General features: G+C 45.7%; 1 protein-coding gene across 1 annotated transcript in view; it reads right to left on the bottom strand.

Moving 5' to 3' along the window:
- The window catches only part of DIS3L2 (DIS3 like 3'-5' exoribonuclease 2), a 188494-nt gene that overhangs the window by 55229 nt on the left and 109957 nt on the right, over positions 1-23308 (bottom strand). Inside the window, exons 12-14 of the mRNA XM_032193590.1 lie at positions 17679-17791; positions 10734-10841; positions 5586-5819 (exon numbers count right to left, since the gene is read on the bottom strand). Coding sequence (XP_032049481.1) covers positions 5586-5819; positions 10734-10841; positions 17679-17791 — 455 coding nt within the window. The remainder of the gene's footprint in view (positions 1-5585; positions 5820-10733; positions 10842-17678; positions 17792-23308) is intronic.

Genomic DNA, 23308 nt, shown 5'->3' with positions numbered 1-23308 from the left:
TCCATTTATCTTGCAGTGCTGTATGAACAGCTCATCCTGCCTCATGCACTGTTGTTGTAGCAGCTTCTTTACCAAGAAAGATGCAAGGACAGCCAGGAGGCAGTTGCTGAGCAAAGACACTTCCTCCTCTGCAAAAAGGTGTGTGCGCTGGGAGCGTGCAGGAAGGTACAGGCAGCAGCTGTGGCTGGAGAAACTCAGCATCACATCAGGGAGTGCTCTAGCCAGGACGGCCTTCCTGCCCTATTTTAATACGTGATTCAGATCACACTGTCAGGAAAACACAGGTGCCTTTAGTTAACTGAGGTCCACACAACATTAGAGACCTTTGCTGTCCCATTGCCCAGCATTCTCACTGGAACTAAACATCAGTTCTGACCCAAAGTGCCTCCCGTTGATATACGGATATGCCGAATTTAGAGCACCATGACTGCTTAACCACGGTAGAAACATTTACTGCTTCCTTATAGCAAAAAGAAAAGAAGATCTGTATGCTTATCAAACAGATACGAGACTGGAAATATGACATAAACAATTTCCCATAATTATTTCCAGCAGTCATTCTTATTGGAAAATTTTAATGGTGGTAGTAATTAATCTCTGACTCTTGAGATTTCCAATCAAACAGCATTAGCAGGAGCTACTGTCTAAAATTGTGCTCCTGTCCTATCCCATTAGCCACAACTAAACACAAAATTTCCCAGCATACAATGTCACATCCTGCACGTACAATGTACCTCTTCCTCTTTATTTTCTACGTGTGGATGGCTTGAGCCAACTTCTCAGAACTGTTGGCATCCAGTACGTGACGTCTATTCTGAGAGCTCGTGTGACATATGACAGAGCATTTTGCAGCTGGCCTGCTGCTAGCACACGTTCTTGTATTTGGGGTGTTTACGCTTGTTTTTCTGCTTCCTGCAGCAGCAATGCTCTATTACTTCAGGAGTCCCACCAATTTTAATTAAACACAGCTATTCTCAAAGATCACTTATTACCTTATGCGCAGCGACCACTGGATAGGACCACAGGCAAGGTCTCCAGCACACGCAGAGGTACACCGGTACAATTTCTACTAACCTTTAAGTTATTCAAAACGATAAGAAACCCACAGGGAAAAGCATGACGAGATGGCACAGCACGCAGACTGAGAGCAAGCAGAAGTGAGACCACTTCACTAGCAATTCAGTCCTTAAATTTGCATAACAGTATCATCGTTGCCATCTTTATCCTTTTTTTTTTTTTTTCTTTTTTTTTTGCATTCACCCACAAAGCTGAACACCTGTTGTGCAGCAAACAAGGAAACTACGATTCTGTTCTAGCGAACAACTTGATGCCACTAGCAAATGTGAATGCACTTTGGGTTGTTCTCCCAATAATTTTGGCCCAAGCCAGTGTTTTGGGCACGCAGGTGTAAGTGCACTGGCAAAGGCAGAATCACGGGCACAACCAAAAGCACCACGCAGCTCACCCAGTTGTCATAGAGATAGATCAGCATCCTGGGGTATTCTTATTTTAAATACACATTGAAATCCTTGTTAACCTGTCTCTTTGTAGGCATCTGTCCTGGTGATTCATTTATAAACTGCTGAGGCCAAAAAAGAGAACCATTTATCAGCACGTCTCCTCTACGCAAGCTCCTCGAGCTGAGGAGTTTTTCTGCAAACTTGATGGTTCTTTAAAAGCAGGTTTCTATCTGATCTCTGGCTAGTGTTTGTAAAAGCTGTGGTCTGGGGAAGTGAGCCAGCTTCAAAGTAACATGGCCAGGAAAAAAAAAAGTTGTGGGGAGTGCTCACTTTGGTTTTTAAACCAGGTCAGATCCCCACTCCAGTTATAACGTGGGTACTCCAAGGGCTGCAAGGAGAGCAGCAGGGTGGCATTGCATGGTCTGGAGCCGGAGGGAGACAGGGTGCAGACAATAGTGTAAATATCTGACTGGTTTTTCCTCAAAGCCACAGCAGAAGGCACCTCTTGCCTTTACTTCTCAAAGCCGCAGGTCCAATTGAGAAGGCAAAGAAGTACATTAATCTCTGTCTGTGTGGACAAAGTTTCATAAGCTCCTTAGCAGCTGAAGGTGCAAAGACTTTAAACCTTTAAAACTTAGTGCTCAGCAGCCTTCTGGAGCTAGCAAGCTGGAAGGCAGCACAGGAAAACATATTCTAGGGAAAAAGCCCCAGAAGGGGGCTATGGGATCAGCAAGATCCCATGGAGGAACAGGCAAAGAAGCAAAGGGTTGCAAAGAAGGTCCTCAGACTCGAGGAGCAGGATTCCCCTCCTACAAACCTCTGCAGGGGCATGGAAGGAAATGGGGGAAAAAGAGTGGCAGGTATGTAGGTCGCCACCAAACTGGGGCAGGAATTAAAAAATTTCACAGCCCTAAAGGCACACATATATAGTGATACTGAATCCACAAATCCTTAGCTTTCACGAGCATGCACTACCTCTGTAATTTGTCTCAGGGTTTTCTGTGTGACCCAGATATCCTATTCCCAAATTTTCCGAACAAGTATTCTTCAACAGTTGAGCTAGAGATTCCTGCTTCTAAAATTACCGCTAGAAAGAAAACCGTGGGCAAGCAAATGCTGCTCTCACACTAGGTCATAAAAATCCAGCAGCAATACTCGGGCAGGAAACCTTCCCCTCACCACAACACATCCAGGCTGACACTGCTGCGTCTTACCAGAGCCCTGTCGGGTGCAAGGGGTTCCCTGGCCAACCAGGACTTCTGCTGTTATACAGGTATGCCCATGAATGGCTTCAAAAGAGAGATGTTTTTCATTTTTGGGAATCAATCCTAAATTATAAGGATGCTATAGGGGAGATAAATATCATCCCAAAGGGGAAACTGAGGCAGGCAGGGAGAGCACCAGCCCAAGGCCACCATGGCCAGTGGCAAAGCAGGAAGGGAAATTCGTCCCCTAATGATTTTCCTAATACTAACAGGAAGCACGAGAGCACGTCACAGTGAAAAATGGCAGGGTGGAAGTCAGAAAAACCCTCATCACCGTTCAATCAGGAGTGACCCCGAGGCAGAACTCAAACATAACGCAATATATAGGAAAAGGGCTCATATCCCTTGGAAAAAAAAGCACGGGAATCATCCATGCCCAGCTACCCCCTCCCTTAATACTGTGGGATGACCATTTCCTTCACTCACATATTTATTTGGAGTCTGATAATTCATTGCCCCTAGTTTCCTGCTGGAGTTTGTCTTCCATTGTTCAGGATGTGCATTACTCAACAGGAAATCAGCGAGAGGTCCAGTGATTAGAAAGGTGTGTTTCCCATTCGGGCCCACCCTTGCTTGCCTGCCTGGGGCTGGAAGTCAGACCCGGCGCAGAACTGCATCCATGGGAACTCAAGGAAGTGGGGGAACAAAGGCAGAGGGACTAATCTCGTTCTATTAAAAGCTGCAGACTGCTTTGTCCTGCCACATACGCTGAACATGTCCACACACACGCACCCCCCTCAAATACTGTTTGCATTCAGGCCTTATTGTAACGGCTTTCTCCATGCCTTGGGGAGGGTGTAGTTTATCAAAATGCAGCTCTCAAGGCAGTACTTGAAAAGAATAAGTATGGTGAAAGTGTCCCTTGTACTAAAACACACTTCCTTCTCAAAGACCATTACTTTCACTCTGACACTTTTGCCAGAGGAGACAGATTCCACGCGGCATGAAATGCCACTTGAGAAATGCAATCCAGTTTATCATTTGGCTATGCAGCAGGCTGGCTAGGAAGCAGTCCCTTGTGATGCCCTTAGAGGCAGCTTTTAACCCAGATCTCACCACCGATGCTCCAGTATCACATCCTTAACGGCTCCATCATAACAGCACAGAGCAAAACAAACCACCACTGATATTTTACAGAGTATTACTGGAACAGGAGGCTTCCCTGGCCAAATCCTGCCATCTAAAATGTCACAAGTGTTTTAAAAATATTCTCCCTGAGGATATTTTGATAACAGGTACTGAACTCAGACACATCTGGTGTCCATTCAGCGCAACACAATGTGACTTGTGTACCGCAACCAGAGGTTGGCCTTTCTGGAGCACAGCTTCCAGTCACCATGGGTTGTTGTTCCAGTGCAGACATCACCAAGGCTTCCCCATTAGTTCATCAATATGAAGTGCAAAGGCTGGTGGTTTTGTTTGTTTTAATGTTTCTCTAGCATTCACTGTGCTTGGAAACAAAAGCCCAGCTTATTAACCACTGTGCGATAAACATTAATGAGGGAAGCCTCTGTTCCACAAGAAGGTTAAGCAAATTCTGTAGGAGTTCAAACTGGGAGTCTGGTTTCCAAAAATTACTTGAATCTGATTTAAGAAGGGACCATTTCCTATGAGAGGGAAAGATCAAATGAGAAAAGGGGACCTTGAGCAAAAGCCCTTGGCTCCAGGCTTATTTATGTATGCCTAGCCAGTCCTTTAAGTCCTTCAACAGATTCAGGCAAGATAGCCTCAGCCACCACAATTCCTACACCAGAACATTTATCCTAAAGTATAATCATATAACCCCAACCTCCCCTACTGCAGTTCAAGATACAGATGTCTCATTCTGCCTGTCTTACACATGGGGCACATCAAATTGCCTTCTCTTCAAAACAGCTTCACCAGGCTAAGCCACGTGCTCTGCCAGGGAAGGTCGCTGCTTACAGACACTGGTTGCTCCCTCTGTACAATCAGACCACGTTTCCCTGCAACTGGAGACAATACTGCAGCACAGAATAAAATGGCAGAATTGCAACATACCTCTTACATACAATAGTCCTGTTTATACATCTCGGTACGCTAGCTCCTTTCTCAGCAATATGATTATGTTGACTCATTCTTGTTTTGCAATAAGTAACAACAGAGCTTCCTCCATCAAACAGTCTCCTGGTCAGGAAGGCCACTGGGTTCTATAAATTACCAGAACCTGCTATCCACAAAACCTGTCAGAAGGCACCTTGCAGCAGCTGAATCTCAAATGGAAAAGTATTTTTGCTGCAGCAATCTAAAATATCTGGGTCTACTTATTAAGTAGAAATGACACAGACAACAATTGATACCAGATTATTTAAATTGCCCCAGACAGAAAACCTCTTCACTCGCATTTCTTCCTAAAACACACCCACTTATAAATATTAGCTTAGATTACATTTTAGTCATTTTCCCTGCCCAGAGAACTCCTATGAAAGTGACGGAAAACATGAGTATTGCAGGCACAAGAATAAATGTGGAGGATAAGCCCTTTGCAGTGTAATGTGCGTTAAGGATATCTGGAATGCTTGATGATGAATGACACCGTCATGACTTATTTCACTGTGTAAGTTACTTACCCAGTTTACTACAGTTTCGGGATTTTGAAAAATGCTGGAAGATGGACCACTCCTTAAAAAACAGGATTATTTTTCTTTAGATTCTACTTTACTTAGTGCTTTTGGTACATAATTTGATGCCATTTTTAAGATGACTTTGGCACGCACACCTGCCTTTCTATTCCAGCCTGACTCTCCCCTTGAGTTTTTGGATTGATCAGGAAGTCCTAAGGGAGTGCAACAGGGAATTGCTTCGGTGGACTGAAAGCCTCTAAGGGGCTGGATTTACTCACCTGGTCGAGGCGCAGAGCACCATCAATGAAGCGCTGTTTGCGGAGGTGCTGGGCAATCCGGTGCAGGTTCAGCACAGCTTGCTGGACCTCGGCTACTGAGTGCTGAGGGGAGACAGGGGGTAGCTCTTCAGGTGAGAACACCTTCCCAGGGTTTTCAATCATACTCTGTGCATGGTCGTAGCTTAGCTTCACGCAGGAGCAGATGACTGTCCGCCCAAACCATTCGTCCAGGATCTGCAAAACACGAAAGCAGAGGGAGATCTGAGGACTTACTTTACTCCCAAAAGCTTGGGAGGTTGTAAAAATATTGTAAAGAATGACAACAGACCTCAACACTGACTGTCATCTTTGAGGAAATATCTTCTCATACTGAGGCCATCAGAAGACCTTTTGCCCACATAGATTCTCTAGTGTCTAATAAGGTGCATAGGCACAATAAAATCTTTCCTTCATATAGGAAACTGCTTCATTCTCCCTCCTCTGCCTGACTTCACTCTTTTATAAAGCTCATAAGAACTACAGCCCATCTGGGAGCTGAAGTCAGTCAACTGACTCAGAGCTTAATAGGTGCAGGAGTGGCAACAGACAGAGATATGTATACACAGAGAAGGCTCTTGTACCTAAAACACAGCAGACTGCAATCCACCTCTTCAACTAAAGTCTAAACAGCAGGGCACAAGGGGCTGGCTCTGCAATACTGCCTTGCAGTGATGTCCTGTTTGGAGCATAACAGGGAGAAAGCTGTAGAGACCCCAGTGTCTGATGAGCACTTGTGAAAGTGCCTGAGAAAGATTTGGATGGGCCTGGAGGAGAAATGGCCTGTCACTGACCCCTTTTTCTCTAATCAAGCCTGTAGTGTGAGGCCCCAACTCAAGCCAGAAAGCATTCTGAGCTACAAAATTACTTTGGAATCTACAGGAAAATCATGGGTAAATCTCCAATGAAATTATTAATTAAATCAGAAGCCATTCCCATTTTAAACTGCATAACAGAATATTGATGTAGAAGTAGCAATTCAAAATTATTCCTTAAAGCAGAAAGGATTTTGCATATTTTCAGGTGAGATATGTAAGAGTCCAACAGCTCATCTAGCCAGCGAGCAAATGCAAGGGGCAGAAGGCTCTTCAGAAAAGTGAAGAGCACTGGCATGAGGGCTCTGGAGAGGGATGCAGCCTGTGATAACCCCTTCAAAGCACAAGTGCTCAGAGAATGGAGAATAATAATTCTACCTTAGTTACAAGTGCCATCTTCATCAGGGACGAGGTAAAGCCTGCAAGTGACAGTGTCTGTGGAGAACAGCCACCTCTAAGACAAGGATATTTCTTCAGTAAGGCAAATCCTCTTCTTAAAAGGAAAGGATTGAACCCCAAGATACCTTTGCTGTCTCCCTCCCCTGTGCCCCACAACATCAGTAGGGTATAACTCAGCAGCTCAGACCTCTGAAAGTTACAGCTTCTGTGTTATTTAAGCTCATTTTCAATTAGAAAGTGTCCTAACAGATGGGATGCAGCACGGGATGGCTCGGAATGTAAAGTGCTCAGACTCTCGGCTCTTGGTTATTGTGTGCCCCTCTACCTACAAACAAGGAAAAAAAAGAAGAAAAAGGCAAAAAGGTGGGAAAAGAGATGATGTAAGATTGCTGGCAGCACCTGCCCTGTGCTCTGCTGCACCCTGTTAAATGTGGTTCAGCTTCTTGTCATGGTATGGGATCCACATCCACCGGGTCAGCAAATCTGATGACATCTGCTGGACCCAAAAAAAGCTCCTGGTACTAAGCAAGACCTCTGATGTGGAAGAGGCTGTGCTGCTCCTTAAAAGACTGACTTCCAAAACTATTAGATGGTTGAAAATGGATAATTCAGACTTTAGCAAGGTGTGGATGGTGCTCAGGTGCCAAAAAGGTGCTGTTCTTCGTTAAGCAAGGCTGAGCAGCCTTCACATGAGCTGAGCACTTCCACAGGCCCTCCAACTGTAATAGGCAGTTCCTCCAGCTCCCGCTGTTAATTCCTGCATCGAAGGTCACTAACAATCCTGGCTCTCACTACTTTATGCTCCCAAACTAAATATTTTATGTTTGGAAAGCGCTCTCATTTCGCTTTACAATGCAGGTGAGTCAATTCCATCCCACACACGCATGGTTGAAAGGACTGGGCACAGAGCAGAGGGTAATTCTGAGGACGAGCACTTTCTCCAGTGCCTGGGCTAGCACCGACAGCCAGGTCTGAGGCTACACGGTGCTTTCTGCCACTGGTTTCCAAGAGCTCGTTCTGTCCTTTGCAGGAGGCAACAGACCGGATTTCCACTTTGCTGTCTGAACTTGAAGCTTTCAACAAAATCTTATTTTTCTGCTTGCTCAGAAGAGGCCAAATATTTCAGAGCTCCACTCACTTCCTTGTAAGATGAGAGATGCAGCGAGTTGGGCCCCAGGAATAGAACTAGAATGTCAAATCTCAGGCAGGCTACACTCAGGGCAAAGCGTCAGGACAAGCAGCCCAATACTAGCAGACATTAAAATTCCTTCACTTCTCTGTTTCCTCAACTCCTTTTTCTGTTCTTGGTCCCTCGAAGGCAATCAAACAGCGTGATGCAATCTCTGTTCCTGCAACGGCTCTCACAGGTGTAAATTAGACAGGGACAACCCTATGGGAGGACTTTTATTAATGAACCCAATAACCCACTTCTCACCAAGGTTGCCTGGACGCATTACACACGCCTCTTGCAGGCAAGGAATGGAGTTTTGGATGCATCCTGCCCTGTGCCGTCCAGTAATTCCTGCGTGCAGCGAGCAGAGCTGCCAGGCTGAGCCCTGCTCTAGCAGGCTCACTTCACTCTACCCAACATCCAAGTGCCTCCTGGAAAAACCCTCAATTTCTGCCTTCAGCGGCCATCCGAGCAGCCTCAGGGTAACCACAGCCTCGCGTCCCTGGTTTGGAAACCCAACCAGAAGAACGGGCAGGCTCTGCTCCTGCAGGGAAAGCCACACGGGATGGGCAGAGCAGTGCAAAGGAGCAGTGTTTCAGGGGGGTGAGTGTAGCACGTCCTGGCTGATGACAGCAGTTCTGAGCCTGGAAAAGATGTTTGTCTGTCTAGGTTGTTTCAGGCTGAGGCAATTTCTCTTCCTCTCTGGTAGAAGGGACCAGCAGGGCTGTGCTTCAAGCACACCACCAAGCAATAACAAAAAGAAGAGTTGCATCGTTTGTTTTCAAATATCTTTCTGTTGACTGCATCTGAACACGAACGTGCTGCGTTGTTCCTATAAACGCCCAGCTCTGCTTCTGGAGAACAGCACAGATACAACAACACGGTTAACGCCTCTGCCCTGGGAAAGTCATCGTGGAGACATCATGTCACCATATCCCACCGGGGTCTGTGCAGCACTGCTCAGGCAACATCTTGTTATGCTCACAGAAAACGAGGAGATTAAAAACTCCAGAATGCAAAAGCAACAAAAACAAGAAAGTGCCTGTCTCCGAGGAGGGCTGAGCCTGGCATTATTTTTCTGAAAGAAACAAGAAATAAAAACCCCCAACAACTCGTCAACATCGCAGTCTAGTGAGGAATCTCTGTGGCTTTTCCTTGAGCGAGGCATTAGCTGCAGACAGGTCTGCTTTGGAGCAGTAACAGCGGGAGCTCGCGGTGGTGCTTGCTTCTAGCAGTGCTGTCGGGCTCTGGTTGTCCACATCAGGGCTCTCGCCGATCTCCACCACCGGCGGGGGTTCAGGGAGGTCAGGTGGGGGTCTTTGACTCACCTCCTTTCACCCATTTCACCCAGGACTGCCATCCCAAAAGGCTTCCCAGGAGAAACCTGCTTGCTGCGATGCCCGCAGGCAGCCTGCTTCCCGTGGGGATGTCCCTGAGATATCCCTGCTCCTGCAGGGATCAGCGCCCCGAGCAGGCACCAGGTTGGTGCTGCGGTTCCTCTGCCTCCTCGCTGGCCAGGCAGGGTCAGTCTGAATGCTGTTCGAAAAGCAAATAATGGGTATATTGCAGGGAACGAGAGATAAGATTTAATTAAAAGCTTATTTTAATTAAGACTTGGTTATTAACTGTTCAAAGATTGTTCAGAGTCAATAAAAGGCCCACCAAGTAGCTACAACCAGAAGGCACGAGTAAGCACGCTGCTGCTCCAGGAAATGGGATGTTTTTCACATTGAAGAAATAAAACTCACCTCAGAGCCAGAGCAGGGACAAGCTGGAAAAATACAGATATAGGACTGTGACTACATGGTGTTAAAGCACAAACCGAGCCTCAGTATCCTTTAGGGCAGCATGGACAATAATAAGGAAATAAAGTACATTTTTGTGAGAAATTACCAGATTGGCACAAGAAATACTTAACGGAGAAAGTTGTGCATCAACACAACACTGGTAAAAAAATAAATCTGAGTACAAAAAGTGTCCTTGGCACAGGCTATTTGCCAGAGCCCTCTGGGACAGGCAGGCTTTAGCTCTCTTAGATTACAGGGAGGACCCCAATGATCACCAAAGAGGAGATTGCTGGAATTGCTACTAAGAGTGTAGGAGAGGAACAGGGAGAGAAATCAAGACCTGGGGAGAGCAGCAGGCAGCTGAAGACGGCTTGCTGCACTGATAGACATCACAACTGGTCCCTGGGAACAACACAATGTTTGTGTAGGCATGGAGGCTGAAGTATGCAGAGGATGGAGCTGTGCCTTTGCTGAAGGGCTATCACACTTTGCATGGATCGATGTTATTTGCAGCACTGAAGAAGAATGAAAGCCTGTTTATCAGGGAGACCACAGAGGAATCCTCATCCACTGCATTGCACAACTGCCCATGAGCACAATGCAAGGTTGGAGTCAGGGAGAAACATCTCGTCCCACACTACTAGCTGTGAATTGCTGCTGGAATTAAGACATTAAATGCATGGGTGTCCCCTGGCAAGGGAAAATCCTCCATTTCTAACATTCCTACAAATATCCTTCCTTTCCCCACCATGTTAGATCACTCCAGCCATCGGTAAGACAAGACACAGTCCTACACACTCTCTTACTGTTCACCAACATGTTCTTTGCAGTCCAGCCAGCTGTTGTGGAATGGCATTTTTACCATTTGTTTGCAATGGCAGGGTCTGAGCACTGAGGCAGGGCTGATTAGCAGAATGACTGACTGCCTGCTGGGAGTTACCTTGCCTTCTGGAGTCACCTTCCACATCACAGAGAACGTCAGCCTGTCTTGCATGGGATTGAGACTGCATAACTCCTCACAGAGCAGCTTGGGAAGCATCGGGATCACCTGGAAGAGAAGAGAGCCTCAGTGAGCTGTAGGCTTTTAGCAGAGACATGCCTCTGGCCAAGCTTCCCTTGCCAGCTGGTAAAAGAGAGGTTCAACAACACATGGAAGGAGAAAATGCATTAAACTTCCAGGAGAGGTGTTCCTGCCACAGGGAATGCAATATCCTAACTCTGGGACCCATCACCCATGCCAGAGCTCCATCCTGCTTGCTCTGCTTTCTACTTCTTTTGCATTGCTTTTTTGGCACTGGGAGGAATGAGGAAGGCTCAGCAAATAAAGGAAACTCGGTGCTGAAGAGACACGGTCCTGGCAGCCGGGAGCTGGGAGCATGGATCTGGGAACTGTCCTTGCTTTGCCACCAACGCCTGTAACCAGGCAAATAATGCAAGTGTGGGGCTGCTCCCTGCAAAGCATAAATGAAACTTCTCCTACGCATCACAGGGGCGGTGCACAGCTTTAATAAAGATTAAGGCACGCTTTGCAGCACAGACAGGAATGTGTAGATGGTGAGACAAACAAAAGCACCTGTTTTATGACTGTTGAACCGGGTGTTTGCAAACAGAGGGAGAACAATGATTATTTTACTAAGCTTAGCTCTGTTTGAACAAAATGTCAGCCAGGAGAAATCTCGTTGGCAGGGATTTTTTAGCCTGTGCCCTAATTCCTTACAATTAATCAATTTTTCAGCTGTTGATCACCGAATTACCAAACCACGTATTACTCACCTGACTAGAGCACCAGAACAAAAGCTTGGAGCGCATTCACACTATAGCAAGGCTGAGCAGCTCCAAGTGTTTCTACCATCCCTGAGTTATTTCCCAGGTGAAGCCAGCAGTAAAGCTAATATTTAGAAGCTGTTTAACGAAGCAAGGCTAATCATTTAGAGTTTCAGATGCTTATTTCTCTACTCGTTATTAACCTCAGTGAACAAGCAGTAACTGCCCTCAAAGAAATAACTTCTTCTTCTTGTTTATTCCGAGTGGTAATTTGGGCTGGCGCTTTCCAGAAAAGCTCAGAAGAGAAATGCCCTGCTTAGTTGAGCTTGCCATCAAAATATTTCGGGTATTTAATTTAGTTTCCATTTTGATTGCTCTCCTGTGCCACCCAGCAAACAGAAGAGCAGCAGCAACCCCAGCTCTTCCAAACTCCCTCGCACCAATTTGGTGATTTTAGAGATAACATTTTCCATCAGGGCACCAAGGGAATGACTGTTCTTCCAAACAGCAAGGAAAAAAAAAAGTCTCAGGTGTCCACGTTCTCCTCAAGTGCGCACACTTCTTATTTACCTTTTGCTTTGAAGGGAAGGCTCTTAAAATATTTAATCACATTTGCGGTTTGGCACCAGATGATGGCTATAAATCCATTCTAATTGCACTGCATATTAATGCCAAAAGGTTAACTGTACGGCCCCTGCCTGTCAAGGAGTCACTTTCAACATGAATCAGCAGCACTGCTTCAGCTGGAAGGGCACGAGGGCACAGATTACGATAAGCTGTTTCCCGCAACACAAAGGCCGTCGCCTCTGTTATTCCAGTTGTGAGAAGCCCACGAACAATGCTCATACATTCATAACTCACAGATACAGTACGTGAGGTCTGCCTCGCTGCCTGGAAGGGCCCGCGCCACGAGGTTATAGACTTAGCATGAAGGGTGCCAACCCCTGCCAGAAAGGAGAGAAAATGGGTTTATAGACTATCGGAAATCCCTGCCTGCCTCTGATCGCCAATGACCACCGCGAGACCCCCATGGTTCAGGTCAGTATCAACAAAGTGCTGGCACTTTAATAAAAAAGCTCCCAAACTCTTTTCTATCTGAATTAAAAGCTGCGGTTACCAGCCTCTCTCTCCCCTCGCCGTCACCCTGTGATTGATTTTTTGGTTGTAACCGATAATGTTCTGTACTTACGGAGTATTTCTGCGCCTTAGCACATCCTCTCCCTTCACATCTCCTGGAGCAATAACAATCTGCTAGCACAACGCCTACATGAAACATGAAAGCCCATCCACAAAGAATAGCCCGAACGAAACAACAGGATGCTTGTTTTAAGTGTACTTGAGCAGGATTAATATCCGATTCAAGAGGCTATAATTCTATGGAAGGGCTTTCAATGATGTGAAACACAAGCAAAGCTTTAACTCAGCTCGTAATTACAGCACTAAACACTCACCAAGCAATTAGCTGTAACAAACCTACTGTTAAATAGGGAAGCATCAACCCCCGGTACCCTTGTTCCACAGGAGAGAAACTTTAGGCAAAGCAACTTAACCCAAGCCACACAAGAAATCTCACAGGAGAGCAAGAATTCAGTCTGGCTTTTTCTGGGCTCAGCGAATACACACATATCGTAAGACAACGTGACCTTGCAGTGAAGGTATTTCCATTTTACCCACCTTACTGAATTAAAGGAGGAAACCTGTTTTCAGCATCATGACAGTCCTGGCTAACTGCTTCCCTCTGCTTTAACATCGCAACCCCCTTCATGCTCTACGTGGAGAATAAAGCAGCTGTCACAAAGCACAGAAGTTTCTAAGTCCTAAATTTCCTCTTCTGGTCTGATCCTTCAGACGATTCGGTCGCAGTCTGAAAGGATTCCTAGCAGTTGCAAGCCAAGCATTTCACATACAAAGATGTCACAACTGTGTCAAATTGGGAGAGTGAGATGTTCGGGGAGTTATCCCAGGGGCTGCCCACAAGGAACTTGTGCAATAGGATTATTTTCATCTCTTTTTCAAGGAGACGCAGGATGAGAGGAGATTTCCCTAAGTACGTTTTTAATGCCCAGCGAAGCTTTACAAAATATCAGGGTTGCATAGCATCACCTCAAATAATCCAGAGGTTGCCCAGCATCCTTTAAATACTTTGCCCTTTCCATGACTGTCTGCCAAGAGCCAGCAGAGCCTGCCAGCTGCCCTGCGGAGTGCCACAGCGTGCAGAAACCCAGCTCGCTGAGCCACTGCTGAAGGATACTATCTCCTGTGGGAAGTGCTTTTCTTCTTCTTCAGGTGCCTGTAGTAGGGAACACATCCTTCAGCTTGGTTTTGGTGTAGCCAGAAATAAGGTCACCGGTGCTCGTACAGGGATTGTAAGGCTGGGAACAGGGGGTGCATTCAGCAGGGCAATGGAAAAAACTTTTCACAATGGAGAAAAAAAAGACCTACAAGCCCTAAGAAATCCTTTCTATCACAGAAAGCAGGGCTGAAGAAAGGCTTGGGTGGTGAGAGCTTGTCTGGTTTCCAAGCCTTTCTCTCGGCCAGACTAATAAAAGGCATCATCATCTCTCCCCACCAGCCCAGTAGGGCCCAAGAGATACTGGAAAGGGCACTTTGAGCAGAAGGCTGACATCCACAGCGCTTGCAGCTGTGGGTCTGCATTTCAAATCAGCTTACAGGCAGCAGATTTCTCTCTCCGTACTTCCAAGTGCCACATGCGAAATCTTCTTAGGGCCGGTGCTGCTGAAGCTGGCTGCAGACGCAGCGCTCCTGCTGCCACACAGCACCAGAGACCTGGGCAGCAAGGAAATGCCCAAGGAAGAGTAGGTTCCTCTGGGGCTGGGGGGCTCCTACATCCTCGTCCCAGGGTTATAGGACACGCAGGCTTCTTACCACGGCTTGCAGCGCTGTTTAAACCTGGCTCTTGGATGGTGAATTCCCTTCAGACGCAGCAATGTCCTACCTCCTGCTTGTGGGAGCCCTTTGGGTTTTTTTCCTTTTGCCTCTTGGGCTAGCAAAGCGCTTCCAGCATCCAAGTGTGAGTTTCCAGCCTCAGCCTCATTCCTCGGGAGCTGGGCAGTGGGAGGGAGCACAGGCACCTTGGGATGATAAAACTCCCGTTCCCTTTAAAATCAGAAACATCTGCCGCAGCCACGACGGACTCACTGGCCAGGAGCAGAGCGGGGTGGCTCTGATCAATGGGCTTGCTGCAGGAGCTTTTCAAGGAGCAGATGGGGAGGAAAAAAATCAGATAACAGATAAAGGAAAAAGGGAACAAACTCTGGCTAAGCCTACCGCTTAGTTTCACCGAGTTGCATGGATGGTTTCGCTCCCATCAGATAACCCCACTCTGAGGCTGGGCTCAGATGGATTTCGACCACCACTGACTCCCGGGATGACCCCGTCTCCCTCCACCAATTTGATGGGGAAGGATTGTTTTAGCCAAGGGTTTCCATCGGCTGCTCTCCCCGGAGCCGGGAGGAGGGCGCCAAGGTCTAACAATGGGGTGGGCTCAGCAAGGCTATTGCTTACCCGCTACAAGACACTCAGAGGAAATAGGCAATTTGTTTGCGAGCCAAGATTTCTGCCCGAGAGTTGTATCAACACTTCCATGAATTCACATTTCGAGCAACTCTTTGTTACTCAGCCGGAGATTATCAAAATATCAACACCCTGACAACCTGCTGGTGTCAAGAGTGAATGTCTCGAAGTCCTTGGACTCGACGTGAAGATAGGCTTACAGATCAAATCTTTGATCTCAAGTATAAAATAGGACCAATAAAATATCATACGGATTTATGGCTGACCTCTCCCTTGAGCTGCTTCACACCTAAAATAACACTCCGGGATGTGCCAAAAAAGAGGAAACTGTTTAGGTTTTCTCGCTTCTTAAAACCTGATACACTCGTATTTCAAAAACTTTTGACTTTTATTAAATAGACTGCTAGCAATTACACAATAACTCCCCTTCTGGATACATGGTTCAGGAAAATTAAATATGTGGCTTTATTTAACTTCTTTGGGAGGATTAGCGTGGTGCTAACCTCTAGCAGAATCACAGCTGTCTTAGGAAACAATTCCATCAAAGGAAAGCATATTTTCGACAAGAGTCACGCTACCATCTTGTTTCAGACAGCCTGGCTGCTTTCCTTTGCCCATCCCCTCTCTCCTTTTCATCTCTTGTAATTAAAATACTGACCAACACCGTGTTTTCACCATCTAACCTACTTTGTACTCTGAAAACGTATTCTCTCCAGGGCAGAAGTGTGGGTAAAACACTAATCCTGACTGCTAGGCCATGGCAGTTGAAGAGCAATGGGAGATTATGGCTGTGAAAAGGCAATAAATAACTTAGTTGGCATTACACATGACTGACTGGTGCTGGGGGGAAAAAGGCACTTTGAAAGAACATTCAATTACCTTTTGAATTCAGCTAAATTTTCATGAAAAAAAATCTACATACAAAAAAAATTTCCTTCTCCCTTCGTTAAAAAGCTACATGCCTTCAAGCCACGGTATTTTGACTCGAAAATACTGCCACGGCATCTCCCAGGATTACAGCTTCGCTGCCCCGCAGTGACGTTCCCCCAGGGCCAGCCCACGTCTCCCCCGGGGAGCGGTGGCTGCCGAGTCACCCGTCGGAGGTGGAGGCAGAGCATCGCAGCGCCAAGGGCTTATCGCTGCAGAGACCACAGGGTTGGGAAGACTCCTGTGCCAGGACTGCTGTTTCCATGAGATATGAGCTTCCAGCTCCTGGAGAACACTCACTGGTAAGCGGTGTTTTCCAGCCAGGCCACTCCTCGGTCCCCTCTGCATCGCTCTCACGGCTACTCCACGCAACCCGTGCCCTCAAAGACGTAAAACCCACGGACCTGCTGAGACACCCTGAGGTTGTGCCTCACCACGTCTACCCAAAAATAGTCCTGAAACAGCTACTAAAGGTTAACAGCTTGATATCAAACCACTAATTTGATTTCAATGGAGTAAAGGCAAAATAATTTATGATCTGGAAAGAATGGATAAAGCACAGGAAGCTAACAGAACAAGCATTATTACGAGACCCTCCCCAGAGAGCAACCCTGGGAACACCCAGGAAGGGAGAAGAATCACCCACAACCCTGAGTACCAAGGATGTGTTTATTACACCACAGATGCCCTGCCATCTGGGAAAGGGCTGAAGAGTCAAGGACTTCTACAACCTGACGGAAAGGAAGTGTAGGGAGAGAAAGAAAAACCTGCCCTTAAGAGACTGTCTCAATACTCCTCTTCATGCAGCTGATGTTTCAAGCCAGCACAGGAAGCCAAAAGCCAAGCTTCCTGGCTTCCTTTCACACACAGTGCCTGCAATATAGGAAGTGATTCTGCACATTCAACTTAAAATCAGACCAAAAAAAAAAAATCATGCACAGATGAAACTTGGGTGTTTCCTTTCCAATAATGTTAAACTTGAACTTGGTCATTTCTAAAGTTCAAAAATCGTGTTTAACGTTTGGTTCTGTTACCCTAAAATCTCTACAGTTTTAAATATCTCTTCAGTGTATGAAGAGAAAGCATCACTTTGCAGTATTTGGGATACCCAGATAAAAGAAACAGTCTGTGAAATACTGTGGTCTCTCAAGATGCAAGATGGCACAGGGTGTTTTACACCACACTCTGCTATGCATCCACATCTGGAAGGGCTTGGCTAGTCCTTCTGCAATGAAGACAAAAATGACAATCTACACCACCACCATATCAGCAAATTTCAAGCCTGCAACAGCAAAGCAGAGAAGCCAAGTAGGATCTGTCGAGCTCATCTGAGTCTCAGGACAGTGCAAACACAGCCATATGGCTTTGGGACCTGAACTAGCTGCAGGTGAGCAGAGATGCTCCTGAGCTAACAAGCCCTGGCATTCCCAGGTTTCTGCCCACAGACACACAGGCATGAGCTGCTGCTTCACCCAGTGCTGTCTTCGTAAGTCCAGCTTTGTTAACTCTTGCGTTTGTCTGCATCAGTTTGCTCATTTCTGTAGGTTTGCTGCAATAATGACCCCGTTTTGATCAATGGCACCTGAAAATTAACCTTGAAAATGAATTTATGGTAAAAGGAAGACAGTGCTCAGAAGAAAAAAGGACAAGTTGTTCTTACCTTTTGCACTAAGTAGACGCTGGTTGCCCTTTCGCTTGCCACTTTATCCAGCGCTGTTTCTTCCAGTACGAAGTAGCTTACATCCGCAATGTGAACACCCACCTCAAAGTTCCCTGAAATTGCACAAAGAAGTCAGTAGGCTGCAGGTAGAAATGAAGGAATTTAGGGGGCAGGAGGAAATAATTCCATCCAGAAGTCACTTTTCAAAGAAAAAAAAAGAAAAAAAATACAGTTTTATGATCTGCACATTTTCTGCTGGGCCACTTCTGGCAGAGCAATTTTCTGTGATGTATGAGTCCTGTGAGCTACCACAGAGCCAGGGCTAGGGAGACAGCAAGGAAATGGATAAGAAACTGACAACAAGTGATTTTCACAAATCTTTTCTCATTCTGACAGGTCTGAATGCTTTTGTGTATAGATCCCTCTGACGTATTCTGTGTAATTACTCGTATATTTAACTCTGTCCCCTTCGCCCCTTCTCCCAGTGCTCCCACAACCCTTTTACCTTATGCCTAGAACTCAAAAAAATGATATTTCTCTCCATCTCTTCCCTTCTGAGACGAAAATTGTGGACTCTCAAGACGCCACCAAATTCACAACCACTGTGGCTACAACTTACCTCATCCTCACATGTAGGTGTGAATCTCAGTGGTGGCTACGTGAAATCCCTTAAAAGCCACGTGGCTACATCTTCCCAGCTAGGAGCTTGTAATAGTGAGCCCAATTTTCATCCCTTTGCTGTCAGACAACAGCAAGCAAGAAATATGGGCCCCCCACTTGCAAACAGACACAATTCCAGTACAGGACACAATTTCTAGGCCGGCTTTGGGGCTCTCCGAGCTGCGCTTGCTTCCACCTCACTCTGAGTCAAGCCCAAACTCCTGCTGGTGTCCTAAAAAGTCTTAAATGATTTAGCATCAGGCTATGCAGAAATACAGCTTTCCATAGGAATACTCTGATACCTGCCTTATCCTTGGATTAGGCTTTTTATCCTCAAATTAGAGTCTAGCCTAAAAGCACCTTAATTCCAAAGTTAGGCTGGAGAGGAGTGTTACTGAGGATTATCGTGAGGTTTTGGCAGTAATTTGAATTTGGAAGGAGCGATCATCCTCAGCTTTGGAAGTAATTAGTACCTTGGTCCAGGAAATTCTGGTTTGCTAATCCTCAAAGAAGCCTGGTGACCTTTGTTTTCTCTGGAAGGGCTAGCCTAGATTTGAGGTGCTTATTTGTAGAGTAGTTCTAAGTGCAGCGGGTTCCTAATTATAACAGTTGGTTCTTTAGAGGAATTCACTCACCTCATGGTATCTATAAATATTTTCCCTTTCCTTTATTTTTTCAGAAAGACAACATAATAAGATACCACACCGGTTATAATCCTGTTTGTTTATACACCTCGCGTGGAGTATTATCAAAGCCCTGAGCGTCACATTTTTGAAGGACGAAATATTAACAGCTGCTGTCACTACACAGCCTATCTGCCTGGGTGCCCAGCTGACGGACGGGTAACGGTGCTCGATTTCAGCAGAGCAGGAATGGAAATTTCTACAGGTGAAGAGGAAGCAGGAGAAGGTTCAAGTTCGTAGCAGGAGAGCCACCCAGCAAACTGTGCCACCGCCGCCTGGGAGTGCAGGTAACGCCGTGTGTGACAGGCTGAATGTGTAACAGCTCATCCAGCCGGTTGTACCAAGCCGTGTTTGCACAGAATTTTGAGTCTGGAAAGTATTATCTTGCTTTTTGTATACCTGATAGAGCACAGATGTACAGGCAGCAAAAAATTCACAGGGAAGACAGGAGCACTGGGGTTTAGGTTTGTCCACATAACCTACAGTCAACTGGAAAGTCCTGCGGAGAGCAAATACCGTGGCAGCAGGGGGAGAAGGCAACAATCCCATCGCACACCCAGGGCTGAACTCCACCACTTGGAAAGCTGGGAGAAAAGGCTGCAGATTCGATGCTTCAGCTCGGAAAGCTGCCTACAGCTGTGTTGTGATATTATCAGATGCCTTGAAAGCTGCTCTACATGGATTAGGCATCCAAGCCTGAAACTACTTAGACAGTAAGTCTTAGACCAACAGTTCAACCAACAGGTTTAATATTACACGCACTCGAAGCCAACGCACTCAGAAGGTAAAAAAATATTGAACACTTTGAAGTCAATATTGTAATGTATTGACCCCGCAGGCAAATATTGACTAAAGGAAAAGGAGAGGGGGTCATTACATCATGCCTTTAATCGCACTTTAATTCAATATGTGCACTGTTACATACATGAACTTTTTGTCCTCGGTAGAAAATCGACAAACCAAGAAAGATCTCATTGCATGAGATAATAAAACGTGGAGTTCGCCAATGAAAACACATTGAGAGGAATTAAATTTCACTCAGGTTTCCCACCAGAGGTTCTAAAAGCTGGGGTCAGCATGAGCCCCCTGCTTTTGAACTTTTAATAGAAGTTCTATCTAAATATTTTGTTATATCCATTGACATAATGCAAACTGGCAGCTCTTGGGTTTGTCTTGCTTGAGCATGAATCACCCTATCTCCCTCACCCCCAAAAAATTCAGGCCAAGAGAACTTGAAGATACAGGCAGCAATCAACCCAGCTGATTTCTCTCAAATCTCTACTTCTGAATGTGCTGTGCAAAATGCCAGCCTAAGCCTGCACTGAAATACCTGCCTGCTGCTCTCCCCTGGTTTATTTGCCAATTGAAATGAAAAGTGTTTCTCTAGCCACAAAGTTCTTTCCCTGGCATTCTCTTCCAGATCCACAAACAGTTTTTCTAGTCTCATTAATTTTTTATGACAGTCACAAAAGGAACATTTCACGTTGTGAGTCTTGTGCTATTTCCCAAGGAAAAAAAGAAGTATGTGGCCTGAATGAAAGGAAAAAAGAGTTAAAGCACCATTCCTTTACCCAAAAAGCTTTGTCAGAGAGAGCAGAGAAGAGGAATGGTGGACAACACACGGACCACACACCACACTCTGCTACACACTGCCTACTCCACGTTCATTTTGATGACAAAATCGACGTCTCCAGCAGAGACTTCAAGCCTTGGCATGTAGCTCCCTGTTTTGATAGACTTCGTTCCCTGAAATTCTTGCAGAGAAGAGTACTTTACAAGCCACAGACTTGCTTCAACCCAAATTTACAATTCTCCTACAATGAACCTACAAGCCCTAAAGCCACACTACTACTTTAAAGGTTATTTTTTAAAAGGTGTCTACATAAAAATATACAGGGGATTAAGCATAGCACTTCATACAGCTGATATTTAAGCAAGAGCTGAAGGAAATGTGTATTGCAATGAAAAACGCTGAAGGCACTTGGATGGCTCCTTTCATTCAGGGTGGAAAAGTGGGTGCAAAATTGTCATCCCAAACTCCATCACTACGAAGCTGCTATGTGGGAGATGTTTAGGAACAGGGAATGCAGTTTAGAATCAAGCAACACCTGCTTTATTAGCCAGCTGTACCCTACTCTCTGCAAACAGAGATGGATGGGGGAAAGGACACAGAGAGGACAATTTCCCTTTTCAACTTCACCATGACACAGGTTGCTGGAACAGCAGAATAAAATGGATCTGTGTTTCTCCAAGCTTCTAGAAGCCTGTTTTTTCCTCTAGAAGCTTACCAAATGATCGAGCTGCTCATGGCAGGCCTCCCCGGCACAAAGCTGCCCCAGGCACACAGCAGTTTTAGAGAAAGTTCAGCTCCTTGATCCGAGAATCTGGTTTATTTGAACCCACTCCAAAAGCTTGTGTACGTAACACTGATACGATGCTAAAATCAAAGGAGAATGGTTCAAGTGTGGCACCTTTGAGAACAAAGAACAAGCTGTTCCCTTTTTTTTTCCACTGATGATCTCATCCTTTAGGACAAAACAGTTCAAAGAACTTTTTTCCTTCTTTACTGAAAAAAAAAATTATAAACAAAAAGGATTAGCAAGGAAGAGCTGGAGGAAAAGGAAAAAGACCTTTCAGTCTGTAAATGCTCCGTAAAAACTGCCAGCCCAGCAAGTTGTATCAAGTATTTGCCCCAGGAATTAGACAGTTGAGCTGAATTTATTTGAACAGCATGCAAGTTAACACAATGGCAGCAAATCCTTCTCCATCTTCAGCAACCCTCGTCAATCCTAGTACATATGCAGCAAGAAAGACCAAGCAAGCTCACATCATACCTCGGTATATGCAGATTTTAGGAGCATGGAACTTAAAAATGCAACTCCTCAAGGATAAAACAGCAAAAGGTAATTCTCTACCATGCAGACACACTCCCCTTCATTTCCATCTCACCTTCACACATCATCATTCTCAGGAGAGAGGACAAGCACTAATAGAGTGTTAAGTCAACTTAAAATTTAAGACCAAATTTTTGTATTAGCCGGTATTTCTCAAGCTGTCTGTTACCCCTCAGTAAGGGATCCATAGGAAAGTTCAAAGCCAATTGCAAAGTGTTTGCTCCAGCCAGAAAACAGCCAACCACCCAGCTGCTGCCAGCAACTGAAGGTAGCTGGCTGTTCCCTGGCTACACCAACTCTGGCAGCAAATAATTACAGCTCTTCCCCGTTCCCCTGCCCTGGGGGGGGGGGCTGCTGCTGCTCACTTACCTGCGAAGCAGTATTTAGTGCCTTGCAGAAGTACGAAAAACTTGTACAAAGAGAGACAGACGAGGCCTTCCACCTACATGAGCATTTTGCTGCTGTTTGAAGTGTTGAACAGGATCTCATCAGGGCTGAGGTTCTCCTCTGTGGCTGTTGGGCACAGGGGCAAGGGCAGTCTCTGCAGGAGAGGCTCAGCCAGACAGCAGGGGCTGCAGGCGGTAAGAGGGGTGCACCCAAAACAAACACGACTTGCACGGAGGCAGAAAATGGCACTGACAACTGAGGAAGCTGCTGGAGGTAACTAGGGATCATCACAGATGTTGAATACGAGCCTTTAAATGAAGGACCTGACCCAAACACCTCTATTTCCCTTCCCATGTGTATGTACTACACCGGTACACTGACAGCCCAGGAATACAGATGCGCCCCTCTGGGCATGGAGGCAGAGACAAAGAGAAGAGAGTGACTGCCCGAGTGGGAGAAAAGAGCAGGAGGGAAAGAAAAAAAAAATAAAAGAGCAAGACATAGAACAGATTAATACAAAAATTAAAGTGGGACTGTGGAAAGAGCAAGCTATTTGTCTTCTCTGCAGTTTGAAGACATAGGTGGGTGGCTTTAATTCTCGGCTGAGGTTACTTTTCCACCGCAGGAAGCCAAGCTATTGTTCAGAAAATCAGACAGTGTGCTTTATTTTTATTTTACTTATTTTAAAATAACAAGGAAAGTGCTTAAATTTTACTTGTGTGCCCTAGGGCCATTTTGCTTTTTGAAAGCACAGTGCAACTGAGCATAAATCCATTAACTTGTTTATCAGGAAACCCAAGTTTTAAAATTATCACATGATGTTGCTTTATCTAACCGAAATGCAACTAATTACACCTTTTTTAAAAGCAATTAATTGCTTTTTCATTCTGAAAAGGTCTCTTCCTTGACACAACCCCATGAAAAGACTCTGGCAAAAGGGATCAGAATTCCGCATCTCAAGAGAGCGGGACAAGTCCCCAGGGCACAGAGCAGCAACTTTCCCAAC

The sequence above is a fragment of the Aythya fuligula genome, chromosome 9 (genome assembly GCF_009819795.1).
Source record: "Aythya fuligula isolate bAytFul2 chromosome 9, bAytFul2.pri, whole genome shotgun sequence".
NCBI classification, from domain to species: domain Eukaryota; kingdom Metazoa; phylum Chordata; class Aves; order Anseriformes; family Anatidae; genus Aythya; species Aythya fuligula.
Note: the sequence above shows the minus strand (reverse complement) of the source record. Positions and strands in the feature narration are given on the sequence as shown.